This window comes from Temnothorax longispinosus, chromosome 2 (genome assembly GCF_030848805.1).
Source record: "Temnothorax longispinosus isolate EJ_2023e chromosome 2, Tlon_JGU_v1, whole genome shotgun sequence".
NCBI lineage: Eukaryota > Metazoa > Arthropoda > Insecta > Hymenoptera > Formicidae > Temnothorax > Temnothorax longispinosus.
In genome coordinates, this window is record NC_092359.1 from 12,135,263 (window position 1) to 12,162,075 (window position 26,813).

Below are 26,813 nucleotides of genomic sequence, written 5' to 3' on the forward strand. Positions count from 1 at the left end.
CTTTTATCTAGCGGGGTCCCACAGTTCGGTCGTCCTGAAGCGTCATCCGCCTCGGATGACATCAGCTCGTCCTGCTCCGGTCTAGCCCATCGCTTCAAGTATTCGGCACAAGTTGTAGTCTTCGCTGGCCCTTCACCGTCTCCTACTCTTTCCACCTCGTACGTATCACCGGATTTTATTTTGGTGACACAATACGGCCCTAGGTACTTGGGTTTCAGCTTCAATCCTGGCCCTGTTTGGGTGCGTTTTATGGCCACCAGATCATTGAGATGGTATTTATTAGGAATCCTGCGTCTTAAGTTGTAGTGTCTCCGATTTTCTAACTGGACTACTTCGATTTGTTGCTTGGGATCATCTCTAGACTGCTTGCGTGTGGCGTCATAATGGTGAACCATCTCCTGCTCAATTGCTTCCTTCATCCTGAGATCCTCATTAGTCCTCATCCTGGTACCTATTAGCAGCTCGAATGGCGTTGTATCAATACTGCGTTGGTAGGTAGAATTCAAAACTTGTTGTAGTTTGGCAACGTGCTTGTACCACTTCGTGGGTTTATTGATTGACATCTTGGCAAGTACTGGAATGATTGTCCTGTTGATACGCTCCACCTGCCCGTTTGCCCTGAGCAAACCCGCTGTAACTTTGAAATGTTCGATGTCCTCTTTCTGGCAATAATCTTCAAATTCAGCCGATGTGAACGCGGTGCCCCTGTCCGAGATGATCCTACTGGGATTACCAAAAATACTCTTCTGTACTTCCAGCTTGTCGATAACTTTCTTGGAAGTGACTGTCCTAGTGGGGTACAGCCACACAAACTTAGTGAAGGCATCTATGACAGCTAAAATATGCTTGTACTTCTTGTGCGTCGTCTCGAGTGGCCCCAAATGATCCAGATGATACGTGTGCAACGGGATATCTCTTTTTCTTACTACTTCGGTCGAAAGTACGTACTTTCGGCCCCGGTTCCACGGCAGAAAGTCTCATTTTTATGCCTTGGTTAAACTACATGCGCGCCATCTAGAATAGCGGGAGTAAAAACTTAGTTGCGTGCACTGGCACTCAATATATGACAAGATCCCTACCACAATATTACCACAAACCCAATTCACATCGCCCCAACCTCTACTTTTACTTTCACTCGTATAACCTAAAAATTTGTTTACAGTTAGTCAATGATAATGTTTATTAGTAAATTCTATTCAGAAAGTGATTGTGATTAGTGTAATAAAAATAAAAATAAGAAAATGCATGAACTATCATCTGGCGAGTCAACAGATGAGGAAGAAGTCACCAAAAACTTTGATGCGGAAGCACAATTGATAGTGCAAACTGACACCTTACACATGTGTGTGTTGAAGATATTGATGCCTGCCCCGACATTTGCGGCACGAGCGAAGCGAGTGCTGCTGGTCGGGGGCAGGCATCAAATCAAATGCATCTATAAATAAAGGTATAAATACACTTTAATTAAAGAACCTAACCTAACCTTGCAACCGTTCGCATAGCTGAGCAGCCGGACAACCTCGAGGGGCGTCGGCGACCAGGGGAGCAGCGGATATTGACAATTTGCGAACAGGATTACCGGATAAGCGAGTCCGAAGAGCCCATATGGCTAGCGTTTACCTGAATCCCGAAATATAGGTGACCGGGGTACGATTGACCCCGGTAGGCGAGCGGCAGATGATCGACCGAGCGAGCCAACGAGCGGGCCTTGGAAGGAGAGCCAAGCAGAGCAGATCGGGACGAGCGCGGTCGAGATAGCGCAACGGGCACGCGAGATAGCGGGGTTACGAGACTGACCCCCGCGAACGGGGGTACAACGGTGATAACCGGGGGCCGAACCCCGGAATACGTCTCGGGGATGACTCGGAGGCCGACCACCCGATACGCGAAGCGCCGAGAGCGATCAACGCGGAAATAGCGGGGTCACGCGAATGACCCCCGCGCAGAGGGGCACGGCGGGCACAGCCGGGGGCCGAGCTGCGTGAGTCGTTTCAGGGGCAACCCGGAGGGCAATCGAGTCGACTCCGACGCGATAGCGCCAGCGGGCGCAAAGATCGCGGCGTCACGGCGGTGACCCCCGCGCCGAGGGGCACGGAGGTCGCAGCCAATAGCCGAACCGCGGAAATCGTCTCACAGGGGTCCCGAATGACGATCCACCAGACCGCAAAGCGATATCGCCGACGGGCGCGGAGATCGCGGGGTCACGTAAATGACCCCCGTGCCGGGGGGCACGGAGGCCTTAGCCGAAGGCTGAGTCGCGGAGGCCGTTTCGGGGGACGAGAAAGCAACGACTCACCGAGGCGCGACGCGATACCACCGACGGGCACGAAAACCGCGGGGTCATAACAATGACCCCCGCGCCGGAGGGCACGGAGGTCACAGCGGGCAACCGACTCGCCGAATACGTTTCAAGGGCGACCCGAACAACATCCGATCGACTCGCGACGCGATATTGATAACGGGAGCGAGTCTAGCGGGGACAGAGGATGACCCCCGGATATCGGAAACCGAGGGAGCCCGGGGAAAGTCGACGGGTGGAAAGTGGTTAGCGGAGGCGCCGAAGTGAATCCGCAGGGTCAGCGAGACCACTCCATTGTGAAATACCCGAACCCGGGAACCGGAGGAGCGGGTTCCAGCGGGACCCATGTCGATGCGTGCGAGTAGATATAAGGCGTAGCTTGAGAACCGCAGCCGTCTCCGGCGACGAAAACAGGCAAAAACTAGCCAAAGAAAAGTGAAAGCGGGTAACACCTGGCACGGAAAAGTACCAGGATGTGAATAACAACCCGGCGGTAGGGATAGATATCCCGAGGTGGGATAGCCGAGAGCGCTCGGCAACTCGGGGCAGTCGCTCGGATACCGCGATCGGGGTAACACGCTTGCAAGATTCGCTCATAGTTCGGACTTAGCGCGTAGTTTATCGTTGCGGTATGTAACAACCGGCACTCCCGCGTACTAGCGCGTTAAACATAGCTCGTATTATAATTGCGAGAGGCAATCAATAGCCAATTGTAACAACGTTCGACGGAATGTGTCAACGTGAATTTGTAAACCACAACGACGATCTGAAATAAATCAATCGTTTGTTAATATACGCAGTGTCAAGTTAGTTTCGAATTACTTACCTGCTACTTACCTTGTCCTACGGCATCGATCCAGCGAAGTCCAGCGGCGTTCCAGTATGCGATTCTGCGAGGATCTGGGACAGTCAGCGGCAGTTGAGATCCATCCGGGGCGAGAGGATTTGCTCAGGTGAAACACCTGAAACAGAAATTGACCGATTAATTAAACGTATCCGTTATCTACTTACCTGGTACTCCGAGGGTGGTCCCACGTTGTCCATCGATGATCCAGCAGTGGGGAGGCAGCGTCGGGGCGTCGAGACATCCTGCGTCGAGGACCTGAAAATAAGAGAGAATTAATGAGATATCGTTGCAATATCGCGTCATGATTTCGTAACTCACCTTCTCGGTACATATGGGTCAAACCGAGTGGCGACCGTTTGATAGGCAAATCTGGCTGAATTCTCACATTTTCGTGTGATCCACGTACCCGGAGAGTGACGTCCGGTCACAACCTAACACAATTCCTTTAATTAAAGTGTATTTATACCTTTATTTATAGATGCATTTGATTTGATGCCTGCCCCCGACCAGCAGCACTCGCTTCGCTCGTGCCGCAAATGTCGGGGCAGGCATCAATATCTTCAACACACACATGTCATTCTTCCGTACTTTCGACCAGGCAGCAAGAAAAATAGTATACACTACACGGGCAGAAAGTTTGAGAGCCCTGAACTGCGCGCCATCGTGCTCGAGGCGAAGCCGAGAGCACGATGGCGCGCAGTGCAGGAATCTCAAACTTTCTGCCCTTGTAGTGTAATATACTATTACTTAAGGGTCCATATTCCTCAGTAAGTCCAAAAAAAAGGTGATTTTTGTGAATTTGTTGTGGAGAAAGTAAACAAAATAAATCATTCAATATTTTTGGATTATATTTATGATACTTTTAAGTAGTTATAAAAATTTTTTCAGCCCATTTGGCGAAGCGGGATACTGGGCAACGGCGACCTGTGCGCGGAATAGGTTGCTCCATGGCGGAAGTCCTCCAAGTCGTAAAATGTGTCTGAAACATCGAATTAATCGATTTTCCTGTTCAGTACAAGTGTCTCTATAGAGTAGACTAAAAAAAATTATTTTGAATAAAAATTCATAAAATGGCGGCAGTTTAAAAAGAAAAATTAATTTTCACTATAAACTTTCGATACTTTTTTGCTTATAAAAAATTAAATATTGCATATATCGATATGATTGTAGTCTACTCTATAGGGACACTTGTACTGAACAGGAAAATCGATTGATTCGATGTTTCAGACATATTTTACGACCTGGAGGACTTTCGCCATGTAGCAACCTATTCCGCGCACAGGTCGCCGTTGCCCAGTATCCCGCTTCGCCAAATGGGCTAAAAAAATTTTTATAACTACTTAAAAGTATCATAAATATAATCCAAAAATATTGAATGATTTATTTTGTTTACTTTCCCCACAAAAAATGCACAAAAATCACCTTTTTTGGACCTACTGAGGTATATGGACCCTTAACGAATGTAGATACCCTTTCTTGCTTTTCCGACTTTCTATTAATCAGGATGCATTTTACGCAGTTTGCGATGCACTTTTCGACTTTAGCGTGGAGTTCAGGAATGAAAAACTCTCGTTTTACCTCATCTTCGGTCCTCTTGGCAGCAAAATGGCCCCTCTCATGCACATTTCTTATAATCTCATATTGCATCGTTTTAGGGACTACGATCAACTCGCAACCATGCAACTGCTTATAAACCAATCCATGTCGTAACAAATAGTCCTGGTATGGTTCTTTTGTCAAGTGCTCCTTCCCAGGTAGCAAACACAAGTCATTTTTACGTCAAATTTTGGTCCTTTACTAACCATTCCTGACGTACTAACTGGCGGCATAATGACGTTAAAATGACGGTCTAATGTCACAGACAATTGACGTCATCGCGGATACGTTATTTTGACGTCATTTTCTGACGTCTTATTGACGGCAAAAATAGGTCCATTGTACAACATACCGGTTTCCAGAAATGTTTTTTATAAAATTAAAATTTTAAAATGTCTACTTGATAAACGTTTATAAAAAAATGTTCTTTTTTTTTATCTAAGAAAAAAAAAGCTTTTTTAACTGTTTCGTTACATGCCATATGCGTATAGCCGCTCTCAAGGCGGTCACCTATCCTAGCACAGTACCGCGCCCGAGTCGCTTGATTTCGATGATCCAGTGGACAGTGACGATCTTCTCACCCTGATGCTTCCTTATTAACTGTACTTGTCTATAACAGGTACATCTTTAAAGTGTTCAAAAATCTTGTAATGATAATCTTCTTGATAGCTATAACACTGCATGAAATAGTTATCATAAAACTATAATCATACGCAACTACATCCACTTATACCATAAATTCGCCACTTCAATCATAAAGTTGCGAAACAAACATATTGTAGTTAATTTTGTGGTTTTTATTTTATTATTACTTTATTATACAATATTAAGAAGCAAAAATAGTTATATTACGAAAAGACCTTATTTGGGCGACTTTAAGACGTCTTTAAAATGACGTCTTTAGATGGTTTAAGAAATGACGTCTTATAAACGTCCATTATTAGTCGTCATTAGATGTCATAGACCAAAAATGACTAAAAATAGACCTTATAATGACGTTATGGAATAACGTCAGTATAATGTCATTTTTAAAGACAGGTTGCGGTCCACTTGACGCTACAAATGCTTTAAAGCATTTTTCTTCTCCTTCTTTCTTCATTGAAAGAAAAGAGAAGAGGAATGCTTCGAAGCATTTGTAGCGTCAAGTGGACCGCAGCCATAGTCGCTTTTTGGTCATTTGACGTCATTTGTACAACCATGACTACTATTTGACGTCAAAATGACTTGTGTTTGCTACCTGGGTTAATTCCTTTAATGATTTCATCGTCATCCTGTGCTTTCTTCATCTTCGGAACGATATTGCTAACAGATCTCATTGTCATCACTGGGTAGCGACTGAGCCCATCAACATGTTTCAATCGTGATCTAGATCGGTGCTCAATAGTATAATTATAATCCTCCAGGAACAGAGCCCATCGTGCTATACGCGGCGTGAGATCCTTTTTCCGCATCGTTTGCTGAAATGCAGCGCAATCCGTAATGATCTTGAATGACTTGCCTAACAAGTAGACGCGGAACTTCTTCAAGGCTTCTACTACTGCCAACGCCTCAAGCTTGTAGCTAAAATACCTTCTTTCAGCATCTGACGTCTTCTTACTCATAAAGTACATGGAATGCAGTTTACAATCTTCAAGGAATTTTTGCAACATCACGACACCATAACATCCTGGCTGGCATCGGTATGAACCTCAGTCTCGTACTCTTGATTGAAAATGCTTAGAACCGGTTCTTCTGTTAAGCATTGTTTTAATGTTCTAAAAGCATTAACTTCTTCTTCTTTAAATCGGAACGATTGTTTTTTCTTCAACAGATCGCTCAACGGCTTTGCGATACGGGAGTACTGTGGGATAAATTTCCGGAAATAACCGGTTAGGCCTAAGAAACTCTGTATTTGCTTGAGAGTTTTCGGTTCTGGGAATTTCATTACTGCTTTCGTTTTCTCCGATGACGGGTACAACTTCCCATCCTCGATGATATGTCCCAAGAATTCAATACGTCGTTACAACAACTGGCACTTCTTTTTGTTAATCTCTAGTCCATACTCTTCCGCCCGCTTCAACACCAACTTCAGCTTCTGAATTGCGTCTTCCATATCCTTTGCTGGTATTATCAAATCGTCGATGTACGGCAGCGCGATTCCTTTTATTGTCATGTCTTGAAATATTCTGTTAATGAAACGCTGGAACACTGCTGGTGAGTTGCACAGTCCAAACGGTATCTTGCGGAATTGATACTGCAGTCCATCGTGCGTCACAAATGCAGTATATTTTTTACTACTCTTGTTAACAGCAACATAAAAAAATCCGTTTCTTAGATCCAGACTGCTGAAAACACGGGAATCTTGCAACTTATCTAAAATGTCTTCTATAAGAGGCAGAGATAGCGATCTTTCACCATAACTCTATTAATTGCTGTATAATCAATACAGATTCGTGGAGTTCCATCCTTTTTCTTAGTTACCACAACTTGACCAGCGTACTGCGGTGAGCACGGCTCGATTATTCCTTGTTTAATCCATTGACCTACTTGTTCTAACACGACTTTTCTTTCTGGAAGTGGTAAACGTCGTGGTCGTGGCAAAGATCTTCTGATCATCGTCCAATGTAATTGTCATTTTGATATTAGTCTCCTTAGTCTTCTTAGGCATGTAATTATCTAAAAGCGTCTGTACTTCCTTTCTCTTTTCTTCATCGACGGTGTGTCCAATAGCAGGTGTATCTGTTTCAATGCTGTAACTCGCTGAGAGAATGCTTTCTATCTCTTTTATCTTGTTAATGGTAAAGCCTTCTTGATTTATTTTAATTTCTGCTTAAGATAAAAGTTCATTCCCGACGACTGCTTTCGTCGTCATGACGTCATCGGCAACCACGTAGATTGTCACATGAAAACGTTTGCCGTTGATTAAGATATTGCCTCTAAAACATCCTAGTGGCTTAACTTTACTTCCACCAAATCCGGAAAAGCATAAAGCGGAATCCAACAGCGCTGGTGCTCCGATTTTTTTGTACACGCTCTGACTAACAATATTATGCTGACTGCCGGTATCAAATAGCGCCTTGAACTTCTTGCTTGCGATTTCTATTTTCTTATACATGTTTGTAGGAGCGTCAAGACTATTCACGGATTCGCTTTTCTTAGTTCCTTCTTCGTCTTCTTTTGTTCTCTTCAGTTTCTCCTTTTTCCAATAATTTGACTTGTGTCCGAATTCGTTGCATCTGAAACATTTAAGGCCCTTACTCTTGTTCTCGCACGTCGTTGATTTATGGCCTATTTCGCCGCAGTTGAATCAACGAATCTCTTCCTTCTGTTTTGTCTTCTTATTCATTGTAGAACGGCAATTTACTATTACTAGTACTCTTCGTTCTCATCTTCTCGTACGCTTTTGGTTTTTCTTTAAACTCTTTACATTTTTGGCGCCATACAAAATACCTTTATTCGACGGCTGGTCATCTATACCATCAATGACATACTGGAATAGCGCTTCTTCCTCTATTTCTCATCTGGCTGCTATCTCTCTCATGGTGAGAAAATACGCTTGCACTAATTCATTCTTTTTTATTTTCCTCTTGTCCATCTGTCTGTGTAATTCAGCGCTATTTATCTTATCTTTAAATTCGTCTTGGAATGCCTTCTTTAATTTCCTCCACGTATTCAATCCTCTTTCCCCTTGAATAAACAGCTTGGCTAATCCTCGTAACGATTTCTTAGCGAATATCATTTTCTGTATGTCTGTCTATTCATAAATCTCAGCTGCTTCTTCGAAGTCCGTAATTCATCGTGCCACTGGATATTTCTCGTCCCCGCTGAAGGATGTGATCGAATCCTCCACATCCCTGAACGTCATTGCAAATTTATTTTTAACCATCGTATTTCTAGTCCTACCTGATCTACCTGTTTTCATCTTCATTATTTTCTTTGTTCTCGTTTTTGCTAGCTTCCGCTCGGTCTTCATTGGTGTCGTCGTCACCATCGTCGTTAGCATCCTCTTCTTTGTCGTCGTTATCGTCGTTATCATCTTTTCTAGCTTCGTGGGCTTCGATAAGCGTGTCGAGATCCAGCAAATAACCACAGATCCTCTGCGTCAGCTCTCTCTTTGTGCCTGCATAATTGATCGCCAAAATGTTACAAATTGAGACTAAATTTCCCCATCCGAGATGTGCATCCGCGTATGTTATTTTCTTTTTATACTCCTCTGAATCGCTAGCAAACGCGAAACCGCCGAATTCGCGAAACCGCTTCCGATTACCGCGATCTCCTTTCTGCTCAAACACTAACCTGTGCAGCGCCTTTATAGCCTTCGTAGAACTCGTCTTAATATTATTGGCTACTACCTTTATTTGCTCGAGCCTCTCCATTGTCTTAGCAGTCTTCGTTCTTTCTCGCAACGTCGTGCGTAGCTTTTCGCCGAGGTTAACCTAACCTTGAAAATCTTCCGCTGCTTATGTACCAGCTTGACGGCTCTTTCCACTTTGGCCAAATCCCGGACGAGCCCCCAATATTTGTAGGAATATGGTTAAATGAAAGAGTAATATATTTTAAGTGAAATCCCAGCAAACGCAAAAGGATTAAAAGATATTGAAATTTTTTAATACTTTTGAATCCCTTTTTTGGCGGAATTAGATGAAATTAGATGGGATTCGAAATGAGATGGTCCAATCCCATGGAATCCAAAAAAGAAAAATTTCAATTCCATCCAATCCTATGGAATCCGTAAAGGTTATGGAATTGCATGGCATTAGATGGTTTAGAAAACGTCTCGCGCCTCCGTTGGGCAACCAAGCGCCGTTGTTCGTCGGTGAGCTTTTGTGTATGCCTAAGGGCATTACACGCAGTACTGCCGACGGGCAATTAGCCCGAAAATGAGATTTGTAAGATCTGTCAGGCACCGTAGGGGGTCCCTTTACATAGCGGTCGAGACGAAACTTTGAACTCGAGAAGATGCCCCGGCGATGCGACGCCTAGCGGCGTCGACGCGAACTGCCGGTAATGCAGATACCGCGCGGGCGTGTACTATTGGTGGCGCGTACCGCCACAGAGTTTAACACGGAAACTTTTCAATCCCTATCCTGGCATTCAATGGTATTCATTTTATTGTCAGAATAGACGGAATTCAATGGAATTCAATACGGAAATTTTTAATTCCTAGTTTGGCATTCAATGGTATTCATTTCGTTAATGGAATCAATGGTATTCAATGGAATTCATCACGAAACTTTCCAATCCCTAACCTGGCATTCAGTGGTATTCATTTCGTTAATGGAATCAATGGTATTCAATGGAATTCATCACGAAACTTTCCAATCCCTAACCTGGCATTCAGTGGTATAATATTTTTGTGTCGGAATTGGATGGGATTCAAAAAAGACAAATTCTTTCCAAAATAAGGAATTCCATAATATTGAAACTATTTCAATCCCTTTTTTGGACAGAATGGAATTCGGAAAGTCCTTAATTGAATTCCTGGCAATCCCGTTTTAATTCTTTTCAATCTTTTTTCGTTTGCTGGGATAGTATACAGTTACCATATATAAGTAACGGATATCTTAATTCTTCGGCAAGAGTCTTTCGTCTCTGGATCACACGCTTGCCAGCGCTTGCTCGCTGCTGCTTCCATCTAGCGGGGTCCCACATAATATTGTTCAAGATTATATTTCCATTTCTTATATGACTATATATAATTATATATCTACTAATATGAACAAATAAGAGGTATTTTTTCCCGAGTTGAACGAGCGGTAGTATAAGTATACTGAGCGGATGAACAACGAAAACGAGAGCTCCTGGTTGTCGCGATTATCCTCTTATAAGATCGGAAAAAAGGCCCTTTCTTCGTAGATCTCCAATTACATTAAAGCATTTGAAACAATTAGAGGAGATCGAAGGGCGACGACGTGCGCAATTGGAAGCCAGCTAGGAGACGTACGCGAGTGATTCGTCCCTGCGAAGTGAGAAACGCGAATTTCGGTTGTGTGATTGGCGGGAGGCGGTCTACGTTATCGCATCGCGCAGATTTGCGGCGAGTTTTGCGTTGGAAGATCGTTGCTGATGTTTGACAAAACAAGTTTACAACATAAATTTTTTTCACGTATAAAAACGATTGTTGCTTGACTTTGCAATAAAGAGAAAGTTAACGAAACTTCTCGAATTGAAATGGGCAGAAAATCCATGTTATAAACGAACGTTATAGATTCGATTATTTTATGGCAATCACATGCATGCGTTTAAGCAATTTTACGCTTCTGATTCGGCGATCAGATAAACGCACAGCGCGATCAACTTATGATTTCTAACAAATATAAACATTTATAAAAAATTATTTCATAAAGCGCTATGTGTTTCGAGAAGTATTCCATAATGAACATAATACATTTTATTCTTTAACTTTTGAGTTCTCGTACAAAATCATTATCCTTTGGAAATATTCGTGCACATAGCTACATAATTCAAAATGTCCACGTTTTGTACGTATATATATACATATATACATATATACATAGAGGCGCCAGTGAACGGGTTCCACTTAACGCGGTTTTGTGTCCACTTTCAGGGTTGTGCTGTAAATTTCAAGATTACATCTACATGAATTGTTTACTACGTTTCCTTTATATTTACATAAAACTTTTTCATATATGTACTTAAACAATGAGAATTATAACTAATTATAAATTAAATTATTGATTGATTGATTTTTCTTTTTGAGCTGTACTTTTGCAAACAATCTCAGTAAAAAAATTTTATTATAAAAACACATCTTAATATATATAATTATATAATATTAGATAAAATATTATATAAAATATGTCAATATATTTCCATATATGTTCTTTTTCTCTTGTATAATCTCTGTTCATATGTACAAGAAAAATAATAAGAAAAAGAATTAGAAAATAATTAAAAGAATAATTTTTGCATTGTTTTTTTATTGTTTTTGCATTGTCCATTTATTTGCCTATATATGTATAATTATATATAATTATATATAATTGTAATAATATATATAATTAAAATATGATTATATATAATTATATATGAGCAAATTTTTCACATTTGCACAGACTTTATTTTTTTGTAAAAAAACAATGCAAAAATTATCCTTTTAATTATTTTTTAATTCTTTATTTTATTGTTTTTCTTGTACATTCAAACAGAGATTATACAAAAGAAAAAAACAGTATGGACATATATATGGGCATATTTTATATAATATTTTATATAATATGTATTATATAATTATATATTTAGATGTTTTTATATAAAAAATTTTTTACCGGGATTCTACAAAAGTAAAAGGTAATTTTGAAGAGAATAGATCAGATTAAATGCATTACTGTTATAAATTATTTATTAATTATATACTGTGCCCAAACTAGATAATAGCAACTAAAAATAAAATTGCAAACAAAATTATAAATTTCCGATATTTTTTACGAAATATAAATCTTTGATGATCCATTCATTATATTCATTGTTTACATAGATGATATATTAAGCATTACAGTATACATAACGTAGATGTTATGAATTATTATAATTTTTACTGCACGTAAGACCCTGCGCACAATAGAGCATATATATTATGAATAAGAATTATAAATATTAAATATTAGGATTCTCCCTATAGATAATGGATATCTAGGGCTACGTTCGGATTCCCCACCCGAGTGTTAAAAATCTTATAGTGTATGTTACGTGCACTACAGATTTTCAGCACCCAGGTGGGGAATCGGAACGAACCCTAAGGGTGCGGTCACATAGACTGATATTTTCTGCGTAACGCGTATCGCGTAATCAATCAGAAGTGCGAATATGCGTAACCGAAAATGCGAAACGCTCTTCTAAAGGCCTGTGTCCACTATGCTAGCAAAGATTTATGAAAGTTATATTATACATTTCCGTTGTCCAACGTTACATTGACCATCATTGATTAGCTATTTATAAAGTAATAACGTTGGGAACATGAAATTGAATCAACAACTTGTACGGAAAAATGGGACAGGATACATTTTTCTGTACGAGATTTCTATTCGAGAAATTCATCCGAGTTGCCTGTGTACGATTCGAGTTCTAGTAACTTTTTCTCAGACCGAAGACTCGGATCGATTTCTAGCATCGTGGACACAAGGCTTAATTGGTTACGCGGTTACGCGTTACGCGGAAAATATCAGTCCATGTAACCACACCCTAAGATATCTCATGCTTATCTCTTCGGAGAGGAAGGAGGAGGTAATGCAAAGTATAAGAAGTGATGGCGCTGAATACTAAGCTCTTACCGGCTATAAAACAATTATCAATCCATATGGATATTTAATCCTTAACTTCCCATTAAACAGGGAATCCACCTCTTAAACAAGATATACGCGGAATGAAGGCCGGGCCGGAATCAAATTACGGACTTTTGAGTTACTATAATTACTCGCGCAGCCACGGAACCACCCGTCATCCCCCAGATATCCCACCGCCATAGAGTTAGCAGACAAATTAAATATTTTTAAATTATTCTTTTTTATATAATTTGGGAATCTTTTAGGAAAGTTTAATTTGTTAATTATTAACAAAATTTTATCGAGCGTCAAGTTAGCAGATAGCAACTATTGTATGTTTAATGTGTACAATGAATATTATAGAATCGATTGGAAATCATTTGGGGATGACATCTTTGTTGTAATCTTTATTTGGAAAAAGTCGCTTTTTTATAATTTAAATAAATCTTCGGGTAATTATGAATTAAGGAAAGTGGCTTCCTCTCACCGATTTGGCTAAAACTTAACAAATATTGTGTATTTTGGCGTGTTAAATCCGAATATAAAAGTTAAAATCGTCGCTCTCAAATGGAACAAAAGTTATCAAGTGTTATCAATTGTCAAAATTGACAGGTGGGATGAAAAAACCTACTTATTTTCTTTTATTTAAAAGTACACATGTAAGTGGCGAAGTTCCTCCCCCGCATAAAAAAACTAATCTAACTCCAAGCCTACTTCGAAAAACCAGAAATTAAAATTTGGTCAGAATAGGCTTGGAGTTAGATTAGTTTTTTCTATCAAATTTTAATTTCAATTTTTAGAAATAACTTTGTTGGAGTTAGATTAGCTTTTTTATGCGAGGGAGGAGCTTTGCCTGTGACGGAGCCTCTCTCCTGTCTACATATGTACATACTTTTAAATAAAAGAAAATTGAAGATTACATATTCTTCGGATTCCGCCGATTGATTATCACTGTCGCAGTCACAACATAGATTTTTATCAAGAGAGCCGTAAAAAAATATCAAAAGGGTCCTCCACGATTTTTCGTTTTTCATTTTAAATTAAAGTTCTGATACTAAAAACAACTATTACAATAACAAAAGTAATTAAAAATCGTTAAATAATTTTTTTAATGAGTTTGAAAATTGCGATTGATTTAAACGCCCAGTTTTTCGCGCGCCTTGATGGCGTCGTCGATGTGACGTCATTATTCAGTAAACAGGTTAGATCAGTTTGTTTTGAAAGCATCAAAAATTACCGAAAAGAAACGAATTACAGTAAAGAAACGCAATTACAAGTGGTGCTTTGTTCCCTTGTGTAAAAGTACAACTATTTCTACACCTTTAAAAAATTTTGTATCGGTGCTAAAAGGAGATATTAGGAAGAAATGGTTCGAAATCGCAAGACGGAATGATACTTCATCGATATCGCTTAGCACCAGCTTGTTTTGCTGTCAAGATCATTTCTATGTAAGTTAAACTTTGTGAATAGATATATTTAACAAAACATAATCGTAACGTTCCGTTATAGTTGCAAGAAGATATAGAAAATTATACGAGAGTACGACTCGATCCAAATGCATCTGTACGACTGAAGAAAGATGCACACCTCGGATATTTAACTGTCAACCTGATAGACAATATGCTCATGTTAAACCGACGCGTCCAGTAGTTCTGAAACGCCAGAAAATAGAAACCTTAAACGAAATCCTACAAACTGAAACAGTAATCGATAGTAGCATGGAATGTGAATCCACAGAATCTATTACAATCGAGTCGTTGCATATTGACACCAACATTGGTAATTCAAGTAATATTAAAATGATTATCGAGCATATAATTTTCATTGAGTTAAACTATATATAAATAAGATATTAATTATTCACCCGCAGATGATTTTTCGACCTTCTCAGTTTCCTCGTTAACGAGCATCGATACAGCATACACGCCTTATTGTTTACTCTGTGCTCAGGACAAACCTTTCCTCTGATATGGCATAAGCTTTTTTCCCGTTTCAATTCAACATATCCAACTGCTGGATCGCCGTTAGTTTTCACCTTCAGCTCTATCGAAATGTACATCGACAAGATGACAAGAGTGTATTAAAGGTTATGTCATGTGTTGTATATAATACTCAAATTAATATACTTTGATATATCGTTCCATACTGTATCTTGTATCTGTCTATAAATTTTATAATTTATTTCCTGTTATTACAAGTTTTTAAAAATATACTTACTTCTTAGCTTTTACACCACGAGTTTCTGCGATATTAAACACATCACTTTCAGCAAAAAAATCGGAAACCATTAATACTGTTACTTTGAGTAAGTTATCCGACTGTGCTTTAACAAATTCCGTGTTAATTATTTGCCACATTGCAACAAAACAATCGGTAAATACGTAAATACATAAAGTACCGTATAGCAGCAGTTTGAAATTACTGAATCATGACGTCACACGCGGTCTCAGCCAATCACAACGCGTTTTATCCCCTCTCTTTTTATAAGCAGTTTTAATAATTTTTATTGAAAAATTACATTGTTAATATCGTTTTAAAGTCATTCCATTTAATTTGAACAAATATAAGGTTCATGAAAATAATTTTTTAAACAACTTATTTTTTACAAATTGGACCCTATTATCGGTTTTTATTATAATAGTATATAATAAGTATATTTTAAATTTCGCGCACTTTACGTCATGTTTTACGTCATTGCGCATGCTCTCTCTGATGCTCACGTATATACCTAATAAATCTAAAAATCTTAAATGGTAGTAGCTTTATTTCTTCCTAACAAAATAATTCACAAAATTGCGTTACCTAACTCAACCCAAGTGATATGTATAGTAGCTTTATATTTTTCTCCCTAACAGAATAATTCACAAAATTGCGTTACCTAATTCAACCTAAGTGATACGTATTTCAAAAAAAGATGTGAAATTTTTAAATTGCGCCAATTGCGAAGAGAATATATATACTTTGAAAAATAATTGTTGTGCAACTACTTTTAAAAAATAAAACAAAATTGTGTTACCTAACTCAGTCCAAGTGGTATGTATCTTTGTATTCCTGAGAGTCTTTTTATCAACCCAAGTGGTAGTAGTTTTAATTCTCTTTGATAAAATTATAATATTACAAAGAATTATTTTAATCACAAAGAATTAAAGAGGTAACATAAAATAAAAATATTTAATTAAAATAAAATAAATAAATTTTTCTTGTAAAAAACTTGGCGCTGCTTTTTTAAGGTTTAGAACCTTTGCACAAGACTTTCGTATGGCAACGTAGTGTAACGAAACGTGGGTCAACGCACAAGAAACGTATCAGTTACGGCGTTAAGCGTCGTCTACAATGGCAGCAGGAGTATGCAATAAGACGTAAGCAGTAAACTATTCTATTGACCAATCACAGTCGATTATTCTTGAATTGTAAAAATCCCATTAGTCAATAACTTACTGCTTACGTCTTACTGTATACTCCTGCTGCCATTGTAGATGACGCTTTATACGTCAATACGTTTCTTGTGCGTTGATCTACGTTACGTTACCATACGAAAATTTTGTGCGGAGGCTCTTCCGATACGTTTCTTGTGCGTTAATCCACGTTACGTTACGCTACGCTATCATACGAGAGTCTTGTGCGGAGGCTCTTATCCAGACAAATTTGCATAGCGCATAAACATAAGAAATTAATTGGTTTATATGTATATGTGCAAAAGGAAATAGACCAATCCATCTCTTTATGCATAGGTTTATGCACCTATGCAAGTTTGTCTGGGTTGACCTTAAAAAAGCAGCGCCAAGTTTTTTACAAGAAAAATTTATTTATTTTATTTTAATTAAATATTTTTATTTTATGTTACCTCTTTAATTCTTTGTGATTAAAATAATTCTTTGTAATATTACAATTTTATCAAAGAGAATTAAAACTACTACCACTTGGGTTGATAAAAAGACTCTCAGGAATACAAAGATACATACCACTTGGACTGAGTTAGGTAACACAATTTTGTTTTATTTTTTAAAAGTAGTTGCACAACAATTATTTTTCAAAGTATATATATTCTCTTCGCAATTGGCGCAATTTAAAAATTTCACATCTTTTTTTGAAATACGTATCACTTAGGTTGAATTAGGTAACGCAATTTTGTGAATTATTCTGTTAGGGAGAAAAATATAAAGCTACTATACATATCACTTGGGTTGAGTTAGGTAACGCAATTTTGTGAATTATTTTGTTAGGAAGAAATAAAGCTACTACCATTTAAGATTTTTAGATTTACAACATACATTGCGCGTGTACTTGGCGCCTTTTTTTACCTTTTTTTGAAAAAGGTAATTTTGTACTGATATCATGCGTTTTGTAGTGATAAGCAAGTATCGGCAAAAAATTTCCATTTTTTATTTTTTAATTATTCACAAATTGACAATAACAACGAATTAAATTTTTATTAAATTTATATATATATATATATATATATATATATATATATATATATGAAACCTTTTACTTTTTACAAATATACATATATGTGTATTTATATTCGTATTATATAGAGAATCGCTATAACATTAAATGTAATAATAGTTATAATATAGAATTATTGTCTCCTATTTTTGAAATTTATTAAATATGTATTTATTGATTAAAAATTTCACATCTAAATACCTATTTATTATATTTAATGTTATTCTTGTAAATTCTCTATGTTAGGTAGATATAAATACACATATATATCGTATATATACATATATATAATATTAACCTGTTTTTTAAATCATGTTTATCTGCAATAATTAAATTATTTATATTAAATCAATTATTTTTAAAATAAAAAATTTACCTGACAATGTGATTATTCCTTATCCACTAATTATTAATTTTCAAATAAGTAATAATTCATGTATTAAAAACACATGAAGAATATAAAACGATACGAAACTGGAAACTACTGGAACAGATTCGGGTCTGGACTAGTTATTTATTGGTTCGGATTCCTTGACTGCTTGAACAGATCGACTGAGAAAAAGTTTATTATAATGGACCATTTTCCCAAAAATATTACATACATGGATCCAACTTGTATCAAATCTATGAATAATACGTGATTATAATCGATATAATTGTATATATTTATTTTTGTATAGTTATCTTCAAGAAATGACAAGAGATGATACATCTAATATTTGTAAATAGATTTCTGTTAGAGGATCTGATCATGGATTAATACTTTAATACTGTTTCTGTATCGGAATGAATTAAAGTATGGTTTTGTATTTTCAATTGTAATTATTATATTCAAGTCATTAAACTATTCATGTATTTTTATTTTCCCTCCAAATGTTTGCGAAAACTTAACTATTTAGTAGAGCTATATAATCGAGTAAATGAATTAAATATTATCACATAACTGAATGAATTAAAATCACAGTCCTTAAAAATACAATGTAGCTACAATATATATATATATATATATATATATATATATATATATATGTAGGTCCAGAGGTATGTTCCGGGACTGTTTACGTTTTTTGAAATGTACAGTCCTGGAATATAACGCATATATATGTAATCAGATTCAAAAAACTGTCCCGAAAATTGCCGTAGGACATGAATTTTTTCCAGGACAGTCCTGGAAACTGCCAAATGTCCCGGAATATACCGATATCAAAAATAAAAGTCCTGGAACATACTTCCGGACCTACATATATATATATATAATCAGCTGTTTTATAATGAATCAATTGTACGATGAAACAAAGTTATTTATCTGGTTATAATATTTACAGTCCTTAAATCTGAATCCTTTAAACAAAATTGGACAATTCGTTGAATCTAAGATCAGATTTTAGCTTTCTTCCTATTTTTATCCGACACTGTATACTTGTAACTTTTCGTTGGATCAAAAGGTTCCCATCTACTCGCTGGAAAAATGTGTTTGTTCCTCTCGTACCACGATCTAATGAGAAAAATAAAAAAATAACATAAAAAAGAATTATGCAAAATATTTTTTAAATAATAAATACCTAAGTAAAACTTTTCCGACATGTGATTCCTCGGTTTTGACAGAAGCATCGTGCATAATACGAATATCATCGTGAACGTCAAATTTGAACAGAGGCCCGCTCTTTCCTCGTGCCTAATCGCAATATTACATACATTAAAATAACATGCCAACATTGTGATATTGCTTCATAAGTTTTATCATTTGGTATATTTACCTTAGTTACAATAAAATCAGTTACAGTTGCAGTAAAACGTATCATAATGGTGCGGTAATATAAGATTCTCCTTGACATACATTAACTGATCTGCCATTACTGTTTTAAGCTCGCTGAATTCGGGCCTCAGAACTTCTAAACATCTCTGAAGAACCTAATAGATAGAATTACCTGTATGTGAAAATTTAATTTATGCAGCAGAACATTATATATCGTGCCAATGTTACTCCAAAAGTGACACTGGAGTATTTTAATAACTTAAACGTTCTCTAAACCACTGAGACATTCACCTTTCTTCATTATAACACTCCGACGATGGTCAGATCCATCCCAATAACTGAATGTGATCTCAATTTCTTCTTCCTTCAACGCGTTCTGCTTTCTAGCCCATTCTTGTCTCAATTCTTCCCTAAGTTTATTTTCCTCCTCGTCCCTTTCCCTACTGGCAAAAAACATGTATCTACATCTGGATTTTTCTAAATCTTCTTAATCGCAGGGCCATCAGATTGCACATTTTCTGACTGCGGGGATTTTTCAGCATTGTCTTCGTCAGAAGACATCTCAGCTTCATCTTCGTCTTCGTCCAGATTAAAAGACAAAGCTTGAATCTGTTTCTTCTGTTTGTTCTTTTCTGTCTGCTTCGCCGCTAGTGCTCTTTCCTTTTCCTGCTCTTTTTCACGTTCCTTCTATCAAAGCATAAAATACACGTACAAAAATACAAATTATGAGATAATCAGGATCATAAAAAGATTGTAAGAAATTACTTGTGGGTATCAGGATTCGTGAATGTTCGCTCAATTTAACGGCGGATTTTCTCTTGCATTCCGCGTGATCGACGATACATGCACATTTCGTGGCATCTAGCCTTAGCATCTTTGTGGTATCGTCATCATGCATTAGGATTTTCTTCATATCCTATCTTCTGAAGAAGCCCATCGAAAGTTCTTGATATGTATGACTAGATGACATTCAGAGCACTAGGCAGAAATCACACACACACACACACACACACACACACACACACACACACACACACACACACACACACACACACACACACATATATATATATATATATATTCACGGCAAACCACATATATAACATTGTGTTATTTTTATAACCTATTTACGCAAACGTTACTTCTGTAGTAACTTACGATACGATAATTCCTCCGCGTAAACGGGAGATTTTATAGTAACTATTATGATCGGAAATCAAGAGCCACCGTTGAAAGTAGTGAAGGTTACGTTTCTCTGATTGAGAGACGACGACGTATCTTAATATGAATTACTGTAAGTTACTATAGATGTACTCACTCGCGTAAACATTATATAGTTCGACAACTTTTACAAGACAGCATATACGTACGTGTGCCATTTTGAATATACCTTCCTTCTTTTAAAGATCTCCTCGACATCTCTCTGTGGTTAATACTTTATATATTTCACTTACTACGTTTACACGCGAGCGTTACTTCTGTAGTAAACTTACGATAATTCCTTCGCGTAAACAGAATTTTCCTTCGCGTAAACGGGATTTTGTAGTAACTTACGATAATTTACTCCGCGTAAACGAGTGAATTATCGTAAGTTACTACAGAAGTAACGCTCGCGTAAACATACAGTTTGACAACTTTTACAAGACAGCATATACGTACGTGTTTGTACGATTTTGTAGATACACCTTCCTTCTTAAAGATCTATCGGCATCAGCTCTCTACGGTCAATACTTATATATATTTCACTATCTGTCACGACGCGGCAACGGTCACGACTATCACACACTTACACTTATCCTTTTCTAGGTTGTAAAAAACTGTCACTCTCACGCACTGCGACAGTGCACGAATGCACTCTCGTGTCAAAAATGGGAAAGTGACACACCAGCCGCCATTTTTGTCCGACGTGGACGTTTCTTAAAAAAAAATTTTCCACATTTGGACTTTGCATCGCAATATCTTCGCTCGTAGGGCACGTAACGGAAAAAAAAGACTCTTATTTATAAATCAAACCCCAAGCTATCGATCGAACCTACTTAGAAATTGATCCGTTCACTCGTTATTGAGATCTCAAAATCTCGGATACTCGCAACTCATGCGTTCGCGTAAAAGAGTCACGGTGCGTCTCGCTTCGCGCGTACTTGGCGCGAGACACTACCGTGTCTCTTGATAAATTCAGTCAAATCGGTGAGTAAACAATAAGGCAAAAACCGACTTTTTCCAAATAAAAATTATAATGAAGATGACATCCCCAAATAATTTTTAATCGATTCTATTTATAGTACACATTAAACATAGTCGCTATCTGCTAATTTGACATTTAATAAAATTTTGTTAATAACAAAAAAATATTATTACCCAAATGTTTAAATAATTTTCCTAAATTTCCCTAAATAATTCTCAAATTATATAAAAAAGAATAATTCAAAAATATTCAATTTGTCTGCTAATTGGGCTACTCTACAGGGGTAGTTATCCCTTAGGGGTGACCGACAGGTTGCGTTCTCTGGTGGCAACACCGGCAATCGCGCTGACTGGCGAGGCGAACCGAGTGCATCCAGGGGTCGCTTCGCGCTGGCGTGGGTTCGTCCGCCCCGTCTCTTCGTGCTGGTCGTTTCTCGTTCGATCTTGTCTCGCGTGTAGTACATCGTAAAGTTATCAGGCGTGAAAATGATCGCAACGTGAATTCCACCACGCGGCCACGGGGTGTTTCTCTTTCTCTCTGTCCCTCGCGCGCGCGATAGCAATTGTGTACACATTATTCCCGGCTGATCTGCGCAATCTAGGAGGATGCGGCGCATCGCGGCTCTGCTGAGCCTGCTTGTCTGCGTGTGTAAGTACCGCACCGAACAGAGTAGCGTAGAATGTACCACAAAGCTCTTCCCTCCCTTCCCACTGACCTTCCCGCGGGTCTGTCTGCCCGTCGGGATGAATCACGCGGAGGAAAGAGAGCCGATCGAAGTTTCCGTAACGACGTCTCCTTCCTCTCCTTTTTCTCCCTCTTTCCTTTCTTGCGATCCCGCGCCGATCGTCTCGCCGATTCCAGCCCGCTCTGACCGGTTACCGCGCGGTCTCTTCCCTCTTCCTTCTTTGACCGTCCGACGTTGTAATTACGGTTAATTGAGTTCGAATCGCGCGCCCTAGCCGACCGGACCGATTTGAATTCGCAAAGGAAAAAAAAGGAGAGAAAAATCGGAGGCGCGTTACGGAGCGGCCACGAATTAGGGTGTATGAAGTTGGCACCTCTACTTTAAAATTCTGTAGTTTTGATTAAAGTTCCAGTTTCTTTTCGAAGAGTATAGAAGTATTTTTGTTTATAAAAAGAGTTCACGAATCATTCCTTTGCCCTCGCGCGGGCGACTCTCCTACAATCGTCGCGGATTTTATGGCGCTATTGATTCGAAGATAGACCGGACCCGTAGATTCGAAGTTACGCCGGCCGGTCGGATATCGCCAAAGGGACGGAAGGGTATCATTTCGTGCGCGAAGAAACCGCGGGGGTATCTGGCGAATGCATCGGCACGATACGGTAAACGCGATACGTTACACCGAGAGCATTGTTACACGCTCGATGCACGCTGTTATTTCGCGATAAAATCGCGTAACTCGTTGAGTGAAATATTTCCGTCGTTACCCGACTGCTTTTTGAGCGTACGATTAACATTGTCTCAAGTGATGCATAAAGAGATTTCGGAATGTCCTGCAAGACTCCTTTGATCCCTTCGTCAGAGAAACTATTCTTTCGTAAATGCTTATTATTTTCACTCAAGTCGCGCTTGTACCTCGCGTGAAAGGCATTGTATTATTTTGCGCATAATTGCTTGCATGTCGATTATTCTTGTTGGCACTTTATAACGACTGTTTTTAACGTGATATATACTCTCTAAATCTCATAGAGTAATATATTACTAATACATTACAGTGATTACGATAGTCACTCCAAAAGAGAGGGTTGTCACTCTAATTTGAGTAAATGCGGGCACTCATAATATAGGAGTGAATTTTTCACTCAAATTTTTAGAGCGGCTGCTCTACCGGAGTGATACGATCTCACTCTAAAGCTGTAGTGAATCACGATTTACTAAAGATCGACTGATAAATGACTAACAGAGTGAAATTTTCCACTCAAAATTGTAGACATAATTTACTCCTACAGACACTGATCTACTGCACTCGAAAAGAGTGCCCTTTCACTCCAACTTATAGAGCGCAATTTTACACTTTCTTACAAGTGGCGAATCACTCGAAGTGCACAGAGTCAATTTTCACTTTTCGTTACACTTGCATTTCACTCGTTTTGAGTGATATTTTACTCTTCGACTTTTAAAGAGTAGAGTATTGCGGAATGTTAGCAAATATTGCTCGCATTCCGCACAAAAATGACAAATTGGGCATTTGTATGCTACTCTCCCCTCAAACTTCCATCGCTGTCATCGAACTTATGAGTGAGATTTAGAATTATTTCAAACGTTATGTTCTAGACCGCGAATTTAAGAACCTGTTATCCTATCGTTGGTTATCATTCTCTATCAACTATCTCGGCTATCGCACCGCCTTTCAGACAGGATAAAAAAAGGAATAGAAATGAGGGGAAAAGTCACAACTTTCTTTCTGCAACGCAAATTGAAGAATTACGAGGAAAAAAAAGAAACCTATTCTCTCATCTAAATCGGAGCTGGCCAATTTGTGCCCTTCTCGCGGATCCTTCCTCGATTCTCACGAGGACTCGACGGCGAGACGGGATCCAAGTGGTGAGGAAAGGATGCTGCTACTCTCCACCATGACGGTGGTTCTGCTCTCAAAGAGGAGGAACCGGTTCGATAGCCGCGCACACCTACACGAGAAGCGACGAGTGTACGCAGACTCGGCGCACATTGCGGGGAGAGAGAGGGGTGGATGGGAGACGGAAGGGGGAGGTGGTGCGGTATTACGTAGGTATATACATCTGTACCCAATATCGGCCACCACCGAAGTTAAGGGGGAGAGAGGGGAGAGACAGGGGTGCGCGCAATGTATGAGATAACCCTCGAGTACGCTATGGTGCCCCGTGGTTGCTACCCTTCGGTAGATACCCCTCCCCCTTCTCTTCTTCCCTTCACCTTTCTCTCCGCTCTTTCACTCGTCCCGTCCAGGCTGCGCCACTCACCGAGCATCACTTGGCCATTCATCTTGGTCCGGTGCTCCTAATTACACGTCTCGAGTTACGGACGAGAAACCGGGACCGCAGGAGTTCGGGAGACGTCCCGTGCCTCTGAAAGGAAGATAGGGGGAAGCAGGGGACACGTCGGAGCACGGCCCCCCGCGTCGCCCTCTCGCGCGATTATCGTCCTCTTCTCGTTCCCCGTGCGGTGATGAGGTCCGGACTCTCTTTCGCTCTCCTCCTGTCTCTGTTTCTCGCTGGCTCGTCTACCTCCCTCTCCCGCGAACGACGACTTTTTTATATGTCTGTTAAGTTAGCACCCCCCCCCCACAAAAAAACGGAATAACACATATGTAGAAATTAAGTGCTCTTTATGTGCTAATTATGTGCTCTATTCGCGATTTTTGTGCTCGAGCAGTTTCGCGGGAAATCGCAATTGAAAGTGGGGGTGCTGGCTTAACGTAAGCTAGCACCCCCCTCATTAAAATTACATATAAAATAAAAAACTCAATATGCTAGAATTATGTGCTCTTTATGTGCTTTTAAATGCCTTAAACAAAATTAGTCTATCTATAATAGTTTAAAAGATATACGCAAAAAAAGATCTACATACTACTGATATAAGATTAAAGTATCAGTTAAAATACAGAAAGCGAAATAATTATTGTCTTAAAATGTTTTTCGATTAATGTGTTTTCGAAATATGCACAATGAGATTTCCGTGCTCATCCCCTTGAGCCAACCAGAACGTTAGCACCCCATACGTACAAGAGTAAAGAACCAGTTAAAATATAGATAGCGAATTGGTTCTAGTCTTAAAATGTTCCTTAATTTATGTGCTTTCAAAATATCCACAATGAGATTTCCGTGCTCATCCCCTTGAGCCAACCAGAACGTTAGCACCCCATACGTACAAGAGTAAAGTACCAGTTAAAATATAGATACCGAATTGGTTCTAGTCTTAAAATGTTCCTTAATTTATGTGCTTTCAAAATATCCACAATGAGATTTCCGTGCTCATCCCCTTCAGCCGGCCAGAACGTTAGCACCCCATACGTACAAGAGTAAAGTACCAGTTAAAATATAGATAGCGAATTGGTTCTAGTCTTAAAATGTTCCTTAATTTATGTGCTCTCAAAATATGCACAATGAGATTTCCGTGCTCATCCCCTTCAGCCGGCCAGAACGTTAGCACCCCATACGTACAAGAGTAAAGTACCAGTTAAAATATAGATAGCGAATTGGTTCTAGTCTTAAAATGTTCCTTAATTTATGTGCTTTCAAAATATCCACAATGAGATTTCCGTGCTCATCCCCTTCAGCCGGCCAGAACGTTAGCACCCCATACGTACAAGAGTAAAGTACCAGTTAAAATATAGATAGCGAATTGGTTCTAGTCTTAAAATATTCCTTAATTTATGTGCTTTCAAAATATCCACAATGAGATTTCCGTGCTCATTCCCTTCAGCCGGCCAGAACGTTAGCACCCCATACGTACAAGAGTAAAGTACCAGTTAAAATATAGATAGCGAATTGGTTCTAGTCTTAAAATGTTCCTTAATTTATGTGCTTTCAAAATATGCACAATGAGATTTCCGTGCTCATCCCCTTCAGCCGGCCAGAACGTTAGCACCCCATACGTACAAGAGTAAAGTACCAGTTAAAATATAGATAGCGAATTGGTTCTAGTCTTAAAATCTTCAATAATTAAAATTGATTTGTCTGGTATAAGTTTTAAAAGCATAATAATCACATTAATTCTTTTCGTCAATGTAATTTTTTGATATAATTTTTTTTAATAAACACAATTATATGTGTAATATGTAAATATTCTATTACCATATTTTTTTATATATCATAAAACAAATATATCCTTCAAGTATTAGTCGCGCAATTGTAGCGTGAACTGCACTATTAATTCATGTAATATCATCATAAAAAACAATACACGAAAGATTCTATATAAATACATATTAAACTTTACTAAAGATTAACTAATTTTAAAAATTACATTTTGTTTCTATGATTAGAAAGAGAATGTTAAAAATTAGTTAAACATATGTTTACTTATATGTATTTCAGTATTTATATATTGTTCAGAATCTTAGTGAAAAATTCTCCATAACGTTTAGCGACTTTGCAATACTTACTCATAACTCATATTAAATAACTTTAAAAATGTATATAAACACATATATTTAATTTTATAAATATTAATAAAATTATATTACTTATATACAAAATTATTTTACTTGTATACCACAGTTCTTCCTATCTATTCCTGCATGTACTACTTCCATCTACTCCCTATCAAATATTTGATACTGATAACTATCCTATGTTTTGCTAATAATTTTACATATAACAATATTTATGCAACAAACACTAATTTCAAAAAATTTTCTGAAAAAAGTCTTATTAAACAATTTAATCAATACATTAACCAGATCAATTTCAACTGATTT

The 26,813-nt window shown here is 38.3% G+C and overlaps 1 protein-coding gene and 1 pseudogene across 2 annotated transcripts in view; one reads left to right on the forward strand and one right to left on the reverse strand.

The window, feature by feature from the left end:
- Positions 1-18,291: 18,291 nt before the first annotated feature.
- On the reverse strand, positions 18,292-20,587 carry LOC139825194 (protein FAM50 homolog; annotated as a pseudogene).
- Positions 20,588-21,809: 1,222 nt separating this feature from the next.
- The window catches only part of LOC139808620 (tyrosine-protein kinase-like otk), a 76,692-nt gene continuing 71,688 nt past the window's right edge, over positions 21,810-26,813 (forward strand). For both annotated transcript variants that reach the window (XM_071770795.1, XM_071770796.1), the window contains exon 1: positions 21,810-22,041. In XM_071770795.1, the coding sequence (XP_071626896.1) occupies positions 21,999-22,041 (43 nt within the window). In that variant the 5' untranslated portion in view covers positions 21,810-21,998. The remainder of the gene's footprint in view (positions 22,042-26,813) is intronic.